The 21114-nt window shown below is 40.9% G+C and overlaps 2 protein-coding genes across 3 annotated transcripts in view; one reads left to right on the plus strand and one right to left on the minus strand.

The window, feature by feature from the left end:
* The first annotated feature begins 3970 nt into the window (after window positions 1-3970).
* Window positions 3971-15430, plus strand: SPATA4 (spermatogenesis associated 4). Of its 2 annotated transcripts, XM_030563100.1 has the most exons (6): window positions 3974-4189; window positions 4261-4390; window positions 5012-5130; window positions 6324-6541; window positions 11560-11673; window positions 13846-15430. In XM_030563100.1, exons 1-6 carry the CDS (start codon window positions 4089-4091, stop codon window positions 13941-13943), a joined length of 780 nt encoding a protein of 259 aa, XP_030418960.1. In that variant the 5' UTR covers window positions 3974-4088; the 3' UTR covers window positions 13944-15430. The 2 variants fall into 2 exon arrangements, with proteins under 2 accessions (XP_030418961.1, XP_030418960.1); XM_030563101.1 differs by lacking the exon at window positions 11560-11673 and having other exon boundaries at window positions 3971-4189.
* Window positions 15431-15532: 102 nt separating this feature from the next.
* Window positions 15533-21114, minus strand: part of WDR17 (WD repeat domain 17) — a 75738-nt gene continuing 70156 nt past the window's right edge. Inside the window, 1 exon segment of the mRNA XM_030563096.1 lies at window positions 15533-19378. Coding sequence (XP_030418956.1) covers window positions 19259-19378 — 120 coding nt within the window. The 3' untranslated portion in view covers window positions 15533-19258.

The raw sequence follows: 21114 nt of genomic DNA on the forward strand, positions 1-21114 counted from the left end.
TTAAGAGGGCACAGCCGTACCAGAGTTCCAGGTTGCACCCCATAGATCCCACCACAGCTACTAACTACACTTTCCACTTGTATATTGAGCCCCTCTCTTCCATTCAAATGAGCTGCCACCCAGTTCTCCAAAGGTCTGATCCAAAACCCACTGAAGTTCCTAGAAAGAACCTATTGAGTTCAATAAGCTTTGGATCAGGCCCTAAGGCCCAGATGGACAAAGGTACTTAAGAATCGCTGTGTTAAGTGTTGCAACACCTAACCCCTTAGGCGCCTTGCCACTTGGTGGAATAGTCAGCCCCAAGCCAGATACTCAGGCGCTCCGTACAGTGCATGGAGAGAATTAGGCACCTAAGAAATGGGGCCTTAGAAGCCAGCAAGCTGCATGGGGAGCTGCCTATGCTAACCAGGAGTAAAATATGGAGAGGAGGGGCAGGGAATGGAGGGGCAGCAGCTTAGTTGCCTAAGTGGTTGACCTTCTGTGCCTCACTGTCAAGCCACAGATAAGCACTATCTCCTGCTAGGAATCCTCAGCAAAGAACCCTCCCCTGGAGTTGGGTAACTAAGCCAGGTTATCTGCTCATGTAGTCCATGCCCTGGGAGCCAAAATCCTCTCTATTTCTCTCCTGATCCTCTTGATACTTCTTTTCCTGTGTCCCTGGCTGCCTTCTGTGTGGGCGCTGTGTCCCCCTATTGGTGGCTGGGGTCTGACAGATATCAAGTTTTAGGCGAGTTCAGAGCGACAATACAGGATTGGGCCTTGCAGAAGATATAGGCGTTCCCCTTGCCTAGGCTGATAATCCCACTTCAAGGTCTCTTGTGCTTCATCTTGAGCTAGAGCTCTGAGCTGCTCGTTAGCTGTAGGGAGGCATCAGGAGTCTTTGCAAATGTCAACTGGCAGGATTTTAGGCACAAAGGGGAATTAGGATCCTAAGTGGTAAATGGCAGTTGAGTAGCAATTATGGAAACGTTAGTGGAGTCTGAATCGTGAATTTAGGTGCCTAAGAGACAGATAGGTGCCTAAAAACCTTTGAGGATCTGGGACTAAATCCTTAACTTCTACTTGGATTCCTAGAGACCCTGACACTGCTTTTTGGATGCTTCTCTCACTGACAAAAAATAAAAACCTGCTGGGATACATTAGTCCTACTTCAAGTGAGAAGACAGGGAATGAAAAATCAATGGGTTCAATAGTTCGATGCAGTATGGCTAAACAATATGTAAAAGATATTTTGTTTTGATACTTTAACACTTGCATGGAAGAATACATTCAAGAATGAGAAAGAATCAGTCCAAATCTATGTGGAGTAATTTTCCCCTGCAAATGACAGCCTTGATAGGATACACAAATTACAGGAAATCAGACAGAACAGATATTCCACCAAAGACACACGAACCACAATTGGGATTAATGTCTGGTACGTGTACCACGAAAAGTCTTTCCAAGAGACCTTAAAAACAGAATAGTGAAAATAACTCAGTCTCCTAAAAGGAAAATAAGAATAACATCTGAAAAGGAAGAAAATATGCAGATGAGCAATCCACTCCCACCCCAACAGGATGGAACTGTGCTTTAAAAAAAATAAAAAAAAATCCCCTCCTCTATATACACATCTTCTCTGAAGAATTCAGATTGTTCCACGATTTCAAGATGAGAGAGAAGTAACTACAGGAAGATAAAATAACTGAGACAAGCAAGTACAAGTGTATGTTTGAGATTAGGAAAATTTAATTGTTCCAGCAGCAAAGATGGTCAGCATACTGACCAGTTCTAAACAGTTCAGCATTGCTTCCCTCGTCTTTACATGAAGACTTCACTTATTTTGCATTAAATGGAGCAGATTGCAGTTGCCTTGGCAGTCACAGGCCAGGGGTTTCAGGATATGCACTGCTTCCTCTGAATCCATGACCACATTTTATTTCCATCTACTACAGGAGTCAGCAACCTTTCAGAAGTGGTGTGCCGAGTCTTCATTTATTCACTTTGATTTAAGGTTTCACCTGCCAGTAATACATTTTAATCTTTTTAGAAGGTCTCTTTCTATGTCTATAATATATAACTAAACTATTGTTGTATGTAAAGTAAATAAGGTTTTAAAAATGTTTAAGAAACTTCATTTAAAATTAAATTAAAAGGCAGAGCCTCCTAGACCGGTGGCCAGAACCCAGGCAGTGTGAGTGCCACTGAAAATCAGCTCGTGTGCCACCTTCGGCACGCATGCCATAGGTTGCCTACCCTTGATCTACTACATTTGCCAGCTGAGACAGGAGCAACTGCAATCTGCTCCATTTTCTGCAAAGTAGGTGCAGCCCTTCCATTTAAGCAAAGACTGGGTGACCCAGGCTAAACATAGTTTCTCAAAATTTCCACTTTCCAACTGAGCAGAATTTATTGTAATCTGACATTAGTAAAGATATATTTAGGATGACTATAATTATCATGCAGAAACTACTCCCTGTAGTGCCATGTGCCCAGTGCCATGAAGCAGAGGAGGTGCTCAAGTTCTCTCAGAATCAGGCCCTCACAGACACTGGTTTCCTCTGGGCCCTGGGGGTGCTCAACCCCCTGCTCTGCCCCTGACCCCACCCCAAACCCCACTCCGCCTCTTCCTGCCCAATTCCACCCTGTCCCCACTCCTCCCCCTCCCCGCAGCACCTCCCACATGCCAGAAGCAGCTGATCATGGCAAACAAGGAGGCACTGGGAAGGAGGAATAGTTGATTGGCAGGGACGCTGGCAGACAGGAGGTGTCACCCTACCCTACCCTACCCTACCCTTATGTAGAATTTCCCATTTTCAAAGTCCTGTGCAATTTGCAAACATTAAGCCAGATAATGCAATGACTGATCAATACTGCTGTTATAGCCAGTGAAATCTCTAGAAGTAAAAACCAGACAGCGGTCAAGTGTGTGTGTATGTGTAGTGGGAATAAATGTAATCGTAGCATCATGGGGTTAGAAGAAACTGCAAGGGTCATCTAGTCTAACCCCATGCCAAAATGCAGGATTTGTTGTGTCTGAACCATCCAAGACATTTTGGACAGAACATAACACCACAGTTGTACAATCAATACACTTTCAAGCCCATTGGCTTTAGTGGGATTTTTGCTTGTAGAACAATTCAGGGTATGGCCTAATTACAAAAAAAATCTTGGAATAAGATAGCAAAATCTAAGAAATAAGAAAGGATATAGTGTAGTAAGATAGCAGAATGTATGTGACTAAGGTGGGCAAATATCTGGTGAGTGGATGCTTAAAAGTGATTAAGTGTCCTTTTAAAAGTCAACACAATGCACATCTTGAGAAAAGCCAAAAGGCTAATACTCAAATAGAATGGGTTAGAGAGAAGAGGTGGATGCACAGATATAATTTCACTAATGGATGTAAAATCATTAGCTCTTAACCTAGACAGCATTAAAAAAAATCAGCTTTTTAATGTTTTTGGATATATAGCAAAATAAGGGAGAACACTGCAAAGAGACTAAATATATAGAATCAGATCTCTAGACTGCTGGCATGTGCTTTTGTATCACATCTCAGAAGAATTAACTCTGCTGTTTCTTGACGTGCAAACACAGCAGCAACTGACCAAAAATAAGGCACCCAGACGAGCTAGTAACTGCCGTGTGTGACGCTGGTCTGTGCGGGGGGCGCTCACTGCTAACACCTGGGCACGCGCACATGACGGTACGCACGCGCCTACCTGGGAACTGTGTGGTAGGATGATGCCCCCTGGCAGGGGAGTCGCTGCCCAGCTCAGCCAGTAGAGCGCTAGCCGCAGACTCACACTAACATGGTGACAGCTCAGATTTTCGCGCAGGCGCTATTCCCGGCTGCCACAGGCAAACAGTTTCTACCACTGCGCGTGCGCACTCATGCAATACCGCTCATGAGTTGCCGGCTGCGCGTGCGCACTTTAACCATTCTGGGGGAATCTGTGAGCAGGGGGCGGAATCGAATGAGTGTCCGCCTACTTCCATGGTTTGTGGCGGTTGCTTAGTAACTAGTCACAACGGCTAGAGGACACGGGGAAAGGGGACCCTATTCCGGCGCGCGCGGCTCGCGAGCAGTCCCAGCCTCTCGCGCCTCCATGTCGTACTCGCACCCTCCCAGGCGCACGGGGCTGCCCCGCGCCGTGCTGAGGTGGCTGCAGAGCCTGGACCTGAGCTTCTTCCCCAGGAACTTCCGACGGTGAGATGGGGCGGGGCGGCTCCGAGCGCGCCGCCTGGCTGCGCCTGACCGTTATTGTCGTTGTTCTCTAGGGACTTCTCCAACGGCTACCTCATCGCTGAGATCTTCTCCTGGTACTACCCCGGGGACATCCACAGCCACAGCTACGAGAACGGCGCCTCGCTGGCCACCAAGCTCAGCAACTGGTCCCAGCTCGCCCAGGTGAGGGAGCCGCCCCGCCGGGCACCTTGTAACGTGCACGCAGCGCTCGAGGCTTTCCCCCGTGTGAAACCAATCTCGCCGTGGCCCGGGACACGTCGGGCTCGGAAAGTTGGTGCAGCGATGACGCCCTGTCCCCCCCCCCGCTGTATTGATTGCCCGCGGCAGTCCCGGGGGCCGCCCAAAGCTCCGCCGGGATGGCGATGGAGGAACTAACGATCCGTCACTCACCTGGCCAGCCCCAGTGACTTGTTCCAGGCACCGGGCCGTGCGAATAGTGAGGCACCCAAAGTTAAATCTTGGCCTTAGGGTTTTTGTATTGTTAACAAATGCAGCTCTTAAGTTGAGCAGTTAAGGGGCTTCCAGTTGTTTTGAGAAGAAAAAGTTTGAATTTTTGCTCAGTTTATATTTCAGTTCTCACCCATAATATTGCACACGTTCTTTAATTGCTTTTCATTTTGGTTATGGGGTGAGGGTTTGAGTGGGATTGGATTGGATTGGATTGGGCAGGGGCTGAGAGAAAACAAAGTGAGTGATCACACATCAAGTAAAAAGCATGGAAGGATGGACCTTTGCCTTTCAACTAATAGGAACTGAAATGCTCTCTGTTGTTTTTTGCTATAGTTTTTTTCCAAAAGAAACTTGAAGCCTGTCCAGGAACTAATAGATGGGACAATTCACTGTAAACCGGGAGCAGCAGAAATGTTGGTACAAGACATCTACTCAATGCTGACAAATGGACGGTGAGTGCTGGTTACAGAAGTGTATTATGTATCAGGTTTACTGTAGATGATTCACTTTAGTAGCATATTAATGAGTAGTATATAAATATGACTCAAAACCTTCAGATTTCTGAAGCCCTGGTGTGAAGTCAGTCAGAGTTTTGCCACTGACCACAGTAGGGCCTGGATCTGAAGCCTACTTCACACGTGAAATAACATTTAAATCCCTAGTGAATCTTTGCCCACATCACAAAAAACACCACAGTCCTTCTGCTCTGGTTCATTAATTGAAAAAGCAAAGTTGTTTCATTGACGGTGAGGTATTTAATGTTGTGTGTGAAAGCTTGCAGACCACATAGTATTGCCTAGGATCTCTTTAAAGAGGTTATCAGCATGCTTCTTAGCAGCCCCCGAAATTCACTAAATAAATAAAAATAGTATAAAGAGCAAACCCATTAATAAAACAGATGGGGTTTATAAGCATAAAACCATAGATCCATATGCTCTCCTCCAGTTTTGTGAGTGTAAAGGAGCTTATGCCCACAGAGCTAAACTGGGGGATGTGCAAGAGGGAGTGCCGCTTCTTCAGAACATGCTTAACTTTCCCCAACCCAGCAGAATCCCAGCTCTGTGGATGGAGTTGACCATGGTCTAGTTCTACTAGATTCTTAACCCCTCAGTACACTGTGGAACCTTGTGTATGTTACTGTAGACAAAGAGTGCAGTAACTTGTAGTACTGACTCCTCTGCACTAATGAGCTCTACTGATGAGGGCTACAGGGGCAACCATAGTCAGGGAAGCCACTGTCAGTGTGGTTTCTGGGACCAGGGAGCAAAATGGTGTTAAGGGACATTTGTATAGATGCCTCTTCCCTCCCGTGGATTTCAGAGATTTGTGCTTTAAGTGTTACCATCCACCAAGAGAATTACTATTATTTTGGTCTAGTGGACTGAGCACCAGGAGCTCCTGTATTCTCTTCCTGGCCTGGACACTGACTCCATCTCTGTGGGTTTGGGCAAGTCGCTTATCTCTGTGTTAAGGTTTCCCCATTTATAAAATGGAGATAATACCTTCCACACAAAGGAATTGTGAGAATTATTAGTAATATGTGACTAGGGTCTTGAAAGGTGTTAAGCATCATAATGTGTTCAGTATTTAGTAGTAGTAATGTAACTGATTCGTTAACATTTGCTTTTTTTTTTCTCCCCCCCAGAATTAAAAATATTCAGGATGAAGTTGACTTTACAGACCACTATTATCAGGAGCAGTTACCAATGGTCGCCAGGTCAACAGCTTCAAAGGCTATCAAGAATAACATTAAGCTAACAGAAATAATGATGGAGCCCAACATTAACAAAAATAGACAAAAGGTTAATGCCATCATCAATATGCATATGCAACGGAGACTGGTAGAGAGGGAAGAGAACCCAAGTGAGTGGTTTTTCAAAGCAAGTATATGGAACTGATGTATGTGGTGCAACTGATTGTTTCTCATGTTCACTGTCCTAGTTTTTTAGTCTTATGATTGAAATGGAGAACAGGCAAATATTCAAACTATCTTTGGGCCAAGTCATGCTTGCTTTAACTACAACTTGTCAACCCAGTGACGCGTTGGATCACAGAAACCCCCTTGGGGCTCCCAACTGGTGTGCCAGGACTTTTGCCCCTGTTTCCCTGCCAGCTTGGGACTCCAGCACCCTGTCTTGTTGAGCTAGACATGCCAGTCTGCTGCAGCACAGACCCTGAGTCTGAACCAAGTGCCCCAAAGCTGCAGACTTAACTGAAACCAGCTTACAGAAGTGTTCCTGTCTATAACACTCAGATGCCCAACTCCCAGTGGGGTCCAAACCCCAAATAAATCCGTTTTACCCTGTATAAAGCTTATAGAGGGCAAACTCTTAAATTGTTCACCCTCTATAATACTGATAGAGAGAGATGCACAGTTGTTTCCTCCCCACACTCTTGGTTAATTAATAAGTAAAAAGTTATTTTTATCAAATACAGAAAGTAGGATTTAAGTGGTTCCAAGTAATAGCGGACAGAACAAAGTTAATTACCAAGTAAAATAAAATAGAACATGCAAGTCTATGTCTAAGAAAACAGAATACAGATAATACCTCACCAGTTCCAGTAAGCTTCCTTTTACAGACTAGTTTCCTTCTAGTCTGGGTCCTGCAATCACTCACATCCCTGTAGTTACTGTCCTTTGTTCCAGTCTCTGGGCTTGTCTACATCACAAAGTTGCAGCGCTGGTGAGGGGGTTACAGCGCTGCAACTTAGGAGGTGTACACATCTGCAGGGCATCACCAGCGCTGCAACTCCCTGTTTGCAGCGCTGGCCGTACTCCCGTTTTGTCTCAGGTGTAGAGGATCCAGCGCTGGTGATCCAGCGCTGGTAATCAAGTGTAGACACTTACCAGCGCTTTTCTTGACCTCCGTGGAATAAACAGGTATCCCAGCATACCTGAGGAAGCCTCTGGTAATCAAGGTGGTCTCCTTCCCCGGTTTGCTCTCGCGTTCCCCGAACCCCTGTGCAAGCAGGTCTCCTTCCCAGCGGTTTGCAGGGTGGTTCGGGGAACGCGAGAGCAAACCGCGGCGAAGCTGGTCTCCTTCCCTGGTTTGCTCTCGTGTTCCCCGAACCACCCTGCAAACCGCAGGGAAGGAGACCTGCTTGTTCGGGGAACGCAAGAGCAAACCGCGGCGAAGCTGGTCTCCTTCCCTGGTTTGCTCTCGCGTTCCCCGAACCCCTGTGCAAGCAGGTCTCCTTCCCTGCGGTTTGCAGGGTGGTTCGGGGAACGCGAGAGCAAACCGCGGCGAAGCTGGTCTCCTTCCCCGGTTTGCTCTCGCGTTCCCCGAACCACCCTGCAAACCGCAGGGAAGGAGACCTGCTTGTTCGGGGAACGCGAGAGCAAACCGCGGCGAAGCTGGTCTCCTTCCCCGGTTTGCTCTCGCGTTCCCTGAACCTCCGTGCAAGCAGGTCTCCTTCCCTGCGGTTTGCAGGGTGGTTCGGGGAACGCGAGAGCAAACCGCGGCGAAGCTGGTCTCCTTCCCCGGTTTGCTCTCGCGTTCCCCGAACAAGCAGGTCTCCTTCCCTGCGGTTTGCAGGGTGGTTCGGGGAACGCGAGAGCAAACCGTGGCAAAGCTGGTCTCCTTCCCCGGTTTGCTCTCGCGTTCCCCGAACCTCCGTGCAAGCAGGTCTCCTTCCCTGCGGTTTGCAGGGGGGTTCGGGGAACGCGAGAGCAAACCGCGGCGAAGCTGGTCTCCTTCCCCGGTTTGCTCTCGCGTTCCCCGAACCCCCCTTGAAGCCGCCCAACAGCGCTGCAGTATGGCCACATCTAACACCACTTGCAGCGCTGGTTGCTGTAAGTGTGGCCACTCTGCAGCGCTGGCCCTATACAGCTGTACTAATACAGCTGTAACAACCAGCGCTGCAAAATTTTAGATGTAGACATACCCTCTTTCAGGTATCCTTGGGGGTGGAGAGGCTATCTCTTTAGCCAGCTGAAGACCAAATGGAGGGGTCTCCTAGGGGTTTAAGTGGACTTTCTCTTGTGGGTGAAGACCTTCTCCTCTCCCCTTTGCAAAGTCCAGCTCCAAGATGGAGTTTTGGAGTCACATGGACAAATCACATGTCCATGCATGTCTCAGTTTGATTCAGCCATTGCTTACCTGCTCCCTTGAACATCCTCATGTAGACTTCTTATGTGGATTGGAGCCTCCCAAGATCTATTGTCCCTTAAGTGTTTCTTGATTGGGCACTTAATTTGCACATTCCTTTCTCAAGAAGCTGACCAAATGCTTTACAAAGGCTACTTAAAAATCAAGCCAGTGCCCAGCCAATATTCATAACTTTTAATACAAAAATTATACATGCATACAATTAATAGATTCAGTAGATCATAACCTTTACAGAGATATGTTACATGGCATATGTAGCATAAAACATATTCCAGTTATATATACATTCATAAGCATATTCCCATGAAGCCTTATGGGGCACACCGCCACAACCCCACTGAAGTTAGTGGAACTATTGGCATAAGTAACATGAAGAGAATTAGATCATGGTTTTTTGCTTAGGAAAAACATCATACCATTTTGTGATTACATCATTTGAGGAAACATTTTCAGCCAGTTGCATTCAAAGTGAACAGTGATACTTAGATGATATATTAATATTAGTGATATTATAATGATGGAATATAGCTGAAGTAACAGATAAAGGTTCCACCATTGCCATATAACTTACAAGTGATTCATCCACATTTTGCCATTTCTTTGCATTAAAATCTGCTGCTGCCATGATCAGTTCTTTAGCTGGCTTAATTCTAAATAGTTGAAGTGTTTCTGCAGCAGAGAGATTTTCCTTGGTACGCCACTGATTTCTTGCTAGTAAAAACATACAAACAGGGATATATTGAACCTAAGTTTTCACTTACAGGTAAATTTAACTTAATTAGACTGTGAGCCTGGGGAATGTGGTGAGTTGGCCCATATTTCATATGTTCTCAGAAAGTCTTCAAGAATGGAAAGCAAAATACATACTTTTAAATCAACTAGTTTTAGTTTGAGCTTGCGTAACTATTTTGTTTAATTCTTTTTCACATTTTATGATCTTGGGTGAATTTGCTAAAAAGCAGCTGGTCTTTATGAGGCCCTGATCTTGCAAACACTAACACATGTGCTTAACTTTACTACCATAAATTCATAGAGTTTAAGACCAAAAGAAACCATAAGACATCCAGTCTGATTGCCTGTATATCATGGGCTGTTAAATTTCACCCAGATACTTCTGTATGAAGTGCCATGGCCCATAACTTCTTTGAGGAAAGCGTATCTTCCAGACAGTATCTAGTCATAATTTGAAGACATCAGGAGATGGAGAATGTACCACTTCTGTTTGTAGTTTGTTCCAATGGTTAACTATCCTTACTGTTATAAATATGGCAAAATATTTCTTTAATTTAAACATGCTTGGTTTAGGCTTCCTGGTTCTTATGGCATTTTCCACTACTTTAATATCCCTTTAGTACCTGGTACTTTCATCTTGTAAAGGTGCTTATACACTGTAACAAGTCACCTCTCAAATCTTCTTTTTGATAAGATAAACTGATTGAGCTCTTTATATCACACTGTAAGGCATTTTTTCCATCCCTCAAGTGATTTTTGTGCCTTTTTTTGCACCCTTTTCAGTTTTTCAACATCTTTTTTAAAATGTGGACAACCAAACTGGTTGCAATATGCAAGAATCAGCCTAACCAAAGCCATATACAGAGGTAACATCATCTCCTTATTCCTACTCCCCACTTTGTACATATGAAGAACACTGTTTCCTTTTGCCACAGCATCCCACTGAGGCAGGGTGACCATATTTCCCAAAGGGAAAAGGCACCAGGTGGGGCTAGCCTGAGTCCTCCCCCCGCACTCCCCATGTAAGTGTTTATAGATTCAGTGCCTTATGCTCTAAGTTAGCTGCTCTAATCAACATTTTCTAGGCGTATACCACTAAAGTTTGAAAGTATTACAGGATTCAGATTGTATGGCACAAATAGCGTCAGTTTGCATTGTCAGTAGAAAAGACATATGGTCAAAATTTGTCTAAACTTAAACTCATGGGTCAAAAGGCTCAGATTTCTGTAATGACAGTGGACAGTCTGTGTGTCAAGTAGTAAACGAGAACAAAAGAATAATACTTATTGCTTTTGTTCTTCAAAGTTCTTTATTTAGTTGGCCAAACTCAGCACTAATACACCTGATTATTCAGAGATGCACATTGTAATCTGTTGTAAAACAGCTTCTGATGCTTATTTAAGGATAAGACCTATCTCATATTAAGGGCTGGTCTGCACTGGGATTTTACATCGGCATAGCTATGTTCAGGGGTGTGAAAAAAGTACACCCCTCAGCGACATGGCTATGCCAACCAAAACCTAGGTGTAAACAGCACTGGATCAAAGGAAGAATTCTTCCATTGACCTAGTTGCTGCCTCTCGGGAAGACGAATTACCCGTGCCAATGGGAGAACCATTCCCATCAGCATAAGTAATGTCTACAATGGAGCAGATGCAGTTGTGCTGCTGTGGCAATTCCAAGTGTAGACATATCCTTAGTTTTCTCACAATGTGATCGCTAAAGCATGTCATAGCCTCTTAAAAAAAAAAAAAAAAAAAAAACTACCACCACATACACACCAAGGTGCACTGCCACCTTGTAAACTTATTTTGTGTGTCACCTTGTAGATAGCTTTTTGCAGAATAAAATGCTATTTTTTTGCCAGAGCACTTTTTTCTTTTGCTAGAGTTTGTGATAATTTTGGTTTCTTTATTTAGTTTTTATAGGTGGGAGTGTCTTTTAAATAAGAAAAAAATCACTGAATAATTGGCCAATTAATTGTATGAAGGCTATGACTATGTGGACTGTAATGAATGAATTGTAATTGTGTTTTTGAAGAGCGGTTTAACATTAAACCAAGCTTGGCAGAACGTGCAGTTCGTCATCCGGTTGCTGTAGGTCCCTCTGGGAGTGCGATTAACATCCAGAGAGAGAAACTTTCTTTTATATCAAGTAAGCTTTAATTTCAATCTCTTACATTGGATTTTTTTTTTTCGTTTGTTTTACTTTGATTATATGGATAAGTGGTCTTTTTATTAAAACAAAGTCTATAAATAGCTTTCAAAGTAACCTGTTGGACCTTATTAGAAAATAACTACAGTGCTTCCAAAAAGTTGTTCTGAGCCTCAGTGGCAGCTGCTTATATTTCAGGAGTCAAAATTTCTTCTCTTCCGCACCATCATGTTTTGGTTTATGATTCAGAACTTCCACTATACTTAGTAGCACAGTCTGAAGGCAGGTCCTTCTATAGTGTAATTGTAACAGATGTTCTTTACTTGCTCCCCAATGGACAAATCCTGCAGTCCTTATTCACCCATTGACTTTGTTGGGAGTTCTATTTATCTTGCCCGATTAAGAACTGTAGGACGTCATGATTGCATAGATAGCCTTTTTACTGATCTCTTGAAGGCAGACAGGGAACCTTTGAGAATATTAGTTGAAGCTTTCCCTCACAAAGAAAAAAGTAGGGGGTATGTAAAATCCCTAAGAAATTTTAACTAGTTAGATGGAAAAGGTTCCAAGACATCTTGTATGTCTGAAGGCCACAGTGGACCAGTGTTTAAACTGGTCAGATTTGTGCAAGGGTGGATACTAGTCAGAAAGATGGTCCAGCAGTTAGAACTCCATTCTAGTACTTGGAAGACAACAGTTCAATTCCCCAACAGTTCAGTTTCCACAGACTTCACTCTATGCCTGTGGTTGCTGTTTGTGAAAAGGAAAAAAAATGGGGGTAGTAATGTTATGGTTACAGGACTAGCACCACTTTCTTCCCTTCAGGTCTTGGGCCTTGTGGAATGAAACTTCGCAGTTCTCCCACTCCCAGATCAGATTCTGGACTACAGTATCCTGTATCAACCAGGTTTACCCCAGCAGGCCCCTTAAGTGTTGGTAGCCTACTCCTGAATTGACCCTTTAAATTCATATAGTAAACCTCTATCAGACATGCATGTAAAGTATACAGTATTGATAAATTATTTCAGATCACCCTAGCTTCTGTCACCTAGTACTTTCCGCCTCACAGGGATGTCATGAAGATAAATATATTAGAGTGATGCACTTGAATACTATGATAATCGTATTAGATAGTCTAAATGACTTCAGTATCACAGTTCAGCTGTTCTTTGCAATCTCCAATAGGAGTGGGAAGTGGATTGGCAGATTCTCCTCGTGAGTGATTTCATGTGGAATCTTGATCATGGTATTATAGAAGAGTCCAATAACAAATCTCCTGTGATAGTTTGAGGTATACTGTGGCCTGATCTGCACAGTTTTTGTAGAGATTTAACTGTTTTGGTTAGAGGTGTGTGTTTTTTCTATCAGGATAGTTAAATTTGTCCAACTCCTAGGGTGGCTGCAGTGCTATCAGTCTAAAAGGTGCTTATATCAATGGAAATACAGACACGCCCCGGGTTACACAAGACCCGATTTATGGCAAATTCTACCTTACGCAAAAAATTCCATAAGGCATAAATAAAATTTTTGAGTTGTGGAAAATATTTTGTAGCCTACAGGAATGCAAAGTAGTGTAGTGCGGTGTGCGGAGGAATACAGCGTAGCATCTCCTACAAGGGAAGGCTTTGCACTCTCACAGCCTCTCAGTCTCTTGTTGTTTCAATGATACTGTATTTCTGTTACTTCACCCTATTATTTAATTCAAATCATGCCTGTCTCCTCCTCTCCTTCCTCATCTACAAGTTAAGCCAATTGTCATCCACCACTAAAATGCAGCCTTCAGTGTGCCAGGATAACAATAGATTAAGATAGATGCAATATTTTTATTGTAATTGTTTTTTATGCTTGCACAATATACATTTCCGACTTACGTAACATTTGGGTTACGCAAGGCTTTCCGGAATGGAACGATTGCATAAATCGGGGAGCGTCTGTAAGCTATACTGGTATAAGCAACTTTATACCAGTTTAAGTGCATCCATACTAAGGGGCTTGTTGGTTATACCAGTATAGCTAAAAGGGTACACACCTTGTGTGTAAACAAGACCTGTGTTGGCCGTTTGAAATAAATTTCATTATATTCAAAAGGACATGTTTTTATAGTTAAAATGTTTGATAATAAATCAGCAGCAAAAGTACATGGTTGCATTATTCAATTGCTTCTTTTCTTAGACCTAGGGCTCCCAGAAATCAGAGGCAAAACTGGTGTTCAGTTTAAAGAAATCCAGGTGAAACAAGCTGACAGAGGCTCTTTTACTGTGGATGTATAAGTGTGGCAGCTCCAAGCACCTCGCCAAAAGGATTCGAACTGAACACTGGAAAAAAAAGTATTGGAGAGACCTCAACTTTGAAAATGTACAAGATCACTTTATCTCTATAATCCTTTGACCATATCCATTGAGAGAGAATTGCCTGATTGGTTTCAGAGTCTGTTAAATCAGAGCATTATTTTTTTCTAGTAGATGCCAAAACAAAATACATATTGGAAATCTGATGTTTGGAAGTGTGACAAGCTAAATCATCACTAAACAAAGCAGTATCTAAAATATACATCACTGTAGTTTCCCCATTGTTAGCTTCCTTCAGTGACTTGGTACCATAGTTGCTTTTACAGCTCAACCTCCTCCTAGACTTGATTACTTGCTAGAGTGAGTTGTTTTTAATATTTCAAGTTCTTTGTCAGTGAAATTTTCCAATTTACAGATTGCAATGGTGCAAGATGAGTAATGATGTGTAGTCAAACTTTTTGCACATTGTGACTTGATGAGTTGAATACATTTGACAGTTGTACTTTGTGTCCTTTTGTATCTTGTCCTACTGTACATTAATTTTTACAATCTTGGAAATAAGATTATTAATTTTTAGTAATTTATCTATATCAAAGTTGGTCATGGCTTTCGTTTCCTTCATGTGTAAGTGTCCGAAATAAATAAATCTAGTTTGTTGGCGAAAAATCTCTCCCTTCACAGCTTTAGAAGTTGTTATATCCAAATTAAAGCAATTAAAATAGTTTATTGCATCAGTGATTATCCGCTTATGCACGCCTTTCAAAAAATGTGTAGGCTGTAGCTCTATTTCAGGAGAAACATCATTTTTGCACTGTCCCATTAATTCATGTACATTTTGAAGGTGATCTTCAGAGTGGAAAATTAGGAACATATATTTTTAATGGAATTTTAGAATCTGTGGCAGCTGAAAACTTCCTTGGAAATGATTTTGTTATTACATATATTAAAATCTGTTCAAGGTAAGGATCTGGATAGGGAGCGGGGAGCTGATTTAAATCAAAGTGATTTAACTGTCAATTTTAATCATGATATATATTAGCAAGTAGGACACCTTGCTTTAAAATCATCTATGTTAATTGTGTTTTGCCTTTGTACTTTACTTACTTTCAGAAAAAAAGTGGATGCTCAGTGGTTGGTAATCATTTGTTTAAAAAATGGTGATGTTGAACTAAATTTATTCTTTACACTAAATTTGGTGCTTTTCTTTTGGGCTAACCAGAAGGATACATTATATCTATATACATTGAAGCAGTTATACAGCTTTCATAGATTCCAAGGCCAGAAGGAAATATGATCAGCCAATCTGACCTCTTGTGTAACACAGGTCATATAAATATACACTTATTCACATTCTTAATTTTTACATTTTTTATGTTTGAAAATAATGCACTTCTTAATAGATGATTAATGTTCTACTTTTGATTTGTGTCAAGTTCAATTTCAGTGGAAATTCAAATTAATTAAAATGCAGAAAAACAGCATTTTATTTTTTATTAAATACAACTACTTTAAATGTGCTAAATCCATAAACTTTTATCAAAAATGTTTTACATTTTAAGCTAATTGGGTTACTAAACAAAGGGAAGCATTATCGGTTAGTGAATTGAATTGATTGTTTCTGGTAAACATACCCTTCAAAAATTTAAAACTAGTAAATTTCATCCTCATAACTATTTTTTATTTATAGATTAGAAGAGAGAAAAACAAGCCTTCTGCCTTTTCAGCTTCCAATCAGTTTCTTAACTCTGAATGGACTAATCATTTAACTAAAATAGTTAAATAAACCAAAATGAAGATATTCTCTCTGCATTTTCAGAAGAGGCTACTGCTGTAAAAAGTTGGTTTAGCACTTCAAAAAACTCTAGTTCCAAGTGGTTAGCTAGTGAGTCTCAGCAAAAACAACCAGGAGTCTTGTGGCACCTTAAAGACTAACAAATTTATTAGAGCCTAAGCTTTTGTGGGCTCTGAATTGTTCAAAGTAAATAAATCTAAATATGCCTGCCTACTGTAATTTTCTCTCCATACATCTGAAGAAGTGGGTCATGGCCCACGAAAGCTTATGCTCTAATAAATTTGTTAGTCTTTAAGGTGCCACAAGACTCCTCATTTTTTTTTACTGAAACAGACTAACATGGCTACTCCTCTGAAACTGAGTCTCAGCAGTTCAGTTATCTGACTTTAAAACTTTACATCAAACATGTACTACTTATTTTTTGTATTCAATTTACATGCATTTATTATAAGTTGTCAATTTCAAATGTAATTTTAAATAAGGTTGTTTTTAAAAAATTGGCCTATATTTAATAAAAAAATATTTTTTTTTCAGTTTGATTTTTTTTTAAATCATCATTTTGTCTTTATGCACCTTGAATAGGCAGCATTTATGACTTTCCACAATTTTATTTTGACACCTACACACCTGGAAAATGTTGGGTTTTTTTAATGCCATGTCATCAGTTTTAGGAGGGACACTACTTGTTTGTTTTTTTTTGCAGTCTTGACTTTTGGCCTATTCAGTATCACTGGAAGTTTGTAAGTTCTTGTCCACATATAGTGCACTTTTACTTGTAGCATTTGTTAAATTTTTGTTACAAGAGTCAAAATCTGATCTGTCCAAAATTAAATTAAATATCAGAGCATAAAATTAGCTTTTCTCTAAGATTTGTGATCAAGTTTACAATGGGGGTTGTCTCCAGTCTCTGAAGCTTAGAACAATAGTAATAGTTTTGACATGGTTTTCTTCATTTTGATAAACATGTGACTTTGGTAGAGACATTTTATTAGTTTAGCACTTATTACAAGAACAGTAAGATACAAGAGATTTTTTCAGAGCACCTTTACACGATATAAAAGTTATATGGCTTGAAGTATTTTTGCCTGGAAAGCAATAGAGAAATTCAGACACTGTATAGCAATTATTTGAAGGTGAAGACATCAGAATTTTTTTTTTTAATATGAAGGGGAAATAGCCATAGTTGAGCAGTTCTGTTTGACAATGAAATCACATTTTAGCAAACAACCTGAAATTATTTTGGAAAACATTGATACAGCTATGTTTTGACAGTTACGAATACATTTATTGTAACAGTAAATGCACATTTTACAATATTTTTTCTTATGTTTACCCCCCCACATAGGGTGAGGACTACCTTAAAGCAAATACAACATAATTTTTGTTCACAAAGACTATTAGCAGACATATTTCTAGTATAAAAAGTGCCCTTTGACTCAATTTTTATACTCTAAACCTAACAATGAAAAAATAATTTGCCTCCCTCAGTGTCGAAAGAGGGAATAGATTTGTCTGAGGTTCCACACTAAGGCACAACTTCCACAAATTGATGCAGTTTTACTACATATTTATAATTATTTAAAAGATTTAAGTACAAATCTTCAGGATATTACCAAAGATTTAAAGAATAGAGTGGCAGTTGAGTCAATCCTTCAGATTCCAGTTCATACAGTTAAACAAACTTTGGTGTTTATGACCAATCCTCTCCATCTTTTCTTATCTGCAAATGCCTAGATTTCTTTTATATACACATCGGACATACAAGTCACACAGCACAAGCTAACTACTGATCTTTGATTCAACAAAAATAACCATAGTTTATTCACAGCTGGAGAGGTTATAGTTCTTCCACAAATTATTATAATGGGTCATTTTTCTGAATTCCAACTCTCATTCCCCAAACTCCTTATAATTAAACAAAGAGAAACAAATCCCAAATGGTAGAAGCAATAAAGTGATACCTAACCCTCTGATATCTAAATAAAGGTGTAAAGATGTGTACTGCTCCTTGCAAAACAAGGGCTGGTAGTTAGGATGTACTATTTATTTGAGGTCCTAAAAATCTATAATAAATTCAACAAACCCTTTGTGGAATAAAATTATTAACTTTAAACTTTAAAAAAAAATGTTTTTTCCATGCTTCATAGAATTCCTGAGTTTTAATTTCCTCTGTAGCCTAGGGCAGATCAGCTAGCCTCTGTCTCAGTTTCTACTTAGTAAAATGAGGACATTCCTTACTACCTCATAGAGATAGTGTGATGATTAGGTTTGCAAGGCATTTTAAGATGAGAAGGGCTATATTTTGCGTTATTCCTATTTTGTACAGGTTATTTAAAACATTTTCAGTAATTTTTACTATTATCTCTTGATATCCTAACCAGAATAACTTTTTTTTTTCGTGGGGGAGGGAGAAGGGGGGCAGGGGAAAGAGGAAGTGAAGCTGAGAAAAGTTCCACTATCATGCTGATCAGGGAACCCAGCAAAAGGATTTCTAATGCTATTTGATGGAAGATCAGTTCTGTCTGTGAACAACTGGTCTTCTCATGCCTGTATTTTATTTTATGGACAATTTTTAGAATAAAATATTCTACTGCCATTATTTTTTCTTTCATTTGGGACATGATACTAGATGTGAACTAACCATCCAACTAAATAAAGCAATGCCCACATATTTATTTATCTTGTCCTCAATACCATACAAACTTTTACAATCTGTACAAAATAAAAAAAAAAATTTAATTTACATAATGTATTTCAATAATTTTCATTAAATAAGCTGTTTATTACTTACAAGCTATTTGTTAAAAAAATAAGGTTAATAGAACACATTTTAGCGCTCAATAAAATATAATGGGGGGAGTGCTAAAGATGGATTTATTAGAAAATATAATAATTTATCCTAATCTAGATATTCATCAAAATGACTTCTCTTTTCCTGTTAAAGCTTAAATATTTATTGTATGGAAAGATTTTTTTAATTAAAAATTGAAGTATTTTGACTATGTTGTCATTTAATTTACACTATCGCTCTTTAGAATCACATTTTACCAAGTATTAGATACAAGTAAAAGGGCATACAGAACGTATGAAACTCAGCTGTAGCTCAGTGGCAATTCATAAAAGCATAAATGCATACTGATGTATTTAAAAATCTCTTATGAATTTCACAGTTTCAGCTACCCTAGTATTTTGCTAATGTTCAGATATTTCTTTACTTACTTTACAATTTGCTCACAAAAATTTACTGAAATATTTTTATGTTGTCTGACAACAGTATTTTCTTTTTAAAAAAACATGGCTGTCAATTATGTTAGGACATTTTTTCTTTGGATTATCATATATATATGATATCCATTTTTCATTTTCTCATTTACATTTTGCAAAATTCAAATAACTGTCCTTCAGGAAGAATCAACTACCATCTTCTATCCTTCAAGAATCAAGGTTAAATGAATGTTAACCTGCTAGATGTTACTTGTTTTAAGCACTACAGAGGAAAGTCTTATCAGAATGGGTTGAGTCGTATTCCTGTTCCTAATGGTGAGAAGGGATTCACTTTGGCCCACATCAAAGCATCATTCAATGAAATAGCTGATTTTCCATCTTCAAGGAAAAACACTGGACCCTGTGAATGTTTGAGGAGAGGAGGAAAAAGATACACATCATGTCTCCATACTTCCAGAAGAGATGCAGTCTAGCAAATGCACATTTTTACTTCATCTGAGATGAAAATGAATAGAGAATACAATGCTAATTTATGTAATAGCTTTAGAGCCTTAAAAAGTTATACCTGTTATAATCAAGTCTGACTAAAATGTTCATACTCAATTTATAATGCTATACTTATCAGGTAAAGAGATGTGTCCTAAAAATCTTCACACCCAAATTTCACATTTCCTAAATTCCTAAATTAGATACATCTTCAAATAATAACTCTGTAATATTTACAAACTATCTTATAGTTAATTAATTCTTCCTGTGTGGCTACTGAGTATGTATACTCCCCTGTCGGCATAATTACTCCACCTCCCTGAGCAGCAGTAGCTATGTCAGCAGGAAAGCTTGTCACTCGGGAAGGTGGCTTTTTCACACCCCCGAGTGACTTATGTTATACCGAGGTAAGTGCTGGAGTGTACAAGCCCACAGTGTCTTCAAATTGAGCATGGTCTGGAAAAACGTGACTGGCAGAGCTGAGTGTCTCAGTCTGTTTCCCTATCTGTAAAAATGGCAATAATAATAATATGTACCTCACAGGAATGTAGTGAGGATTAATATATGTTAAATACTTTGATCACAAAGCACTGTATAAGCGATAAATGTAATTGAAAGCTGATAGTCGTGTTTGAAAGTGTATCCTTTATATTATTTAATTATGGGGAAAAGATGAGAACTGTCCTCTGAAGGATCACCGATGTATGTTTTTAATTCATGTAATGGCTCCTGGGTACTATAGTGGTTGGCACTCTAGAAATGCATATTATAACACATATTTCCAACACATTAAGGACAGTGTGAAGTCTAAAATAAAACTTTTAAATTGTTTTCAAGTCAAACCATGGTGAGGTTGGCAATAGATCACATATATTAAAACAGAGCATATGCTAAGACAGGGTGGGCAAACTTTTTGGTCTGAGGGCCACATCTGGGTGGGGAAAATGCATGCAGAGCCATGAATGTAGGGCTGGGGCAGGAGATTGGGGTGCGGGAGGAGTGCGGTGTGCAGGAAAAGGTTCAGGGCAAGGGGTTGGAGCAGAGGAGGGGAGTGGGGTGTACGCGGGGACTCGGGAGGGTGTTGGGGTGCACGAGGGGTGCGTGGTGCGGCAGGGGGCTCAGGGCAGGGAGTTAGGGTGTGGGCTCCAGCCTAGTGCTGCTTACCTGGAGTGGCTCCCCAGGTGGCAGCAGCATGCAGCGGGGCTCAGGCAGGATGCCTGCCCTGGTCTCGCGTCGCTGCTGGAAGTGTCCGGCACCACATTCCTCCGGCCCGTGGGGAGGGCAGAGGGCTCTGTGCACTGCCCTCGCCTGCGGGTACCTCCCCCAAAGCTCCCATTGGCCGTGGTTCCCCGTTCCCAGCTAATGGGAGCTGCAGGGGGTGGTGCCTGCAGGCGAGGGCAGCGCACAGAGCCCTCTGCCCCCTCACTCCCAGGGGCCGCAGGGATGTGGTGCCGGCCGCTTCTGGGAGTGGTGTGGGGCCCGTGGCGCCACAGCAATGGCAATCCTACGGGCTAGATCCAAAGCCCTGATAAGCCCACAGACTGTAGTTTGCCCACTCCTATGATAAGAGAAATTTCTATTCCTTATACAGACTAAAAACTTTTGACTGCTCCAATTGGGGATTTCAAACATTTTTTCCTCCTGAAATTT

This window comes from Gopherus evgoodei, chromosome 5, assembly GCF_007399415.2.
Source record: "Gopherus evgoodei ecotype Sinaloan lineage chromosome 5, rGopEvg1_v1.p, whole genome shotgun sequence".
NCBI lineage: Eukaryota > Metazoa > Chordata > Testudines > Testudinidae > Gopherus > Gopherus evgoodei.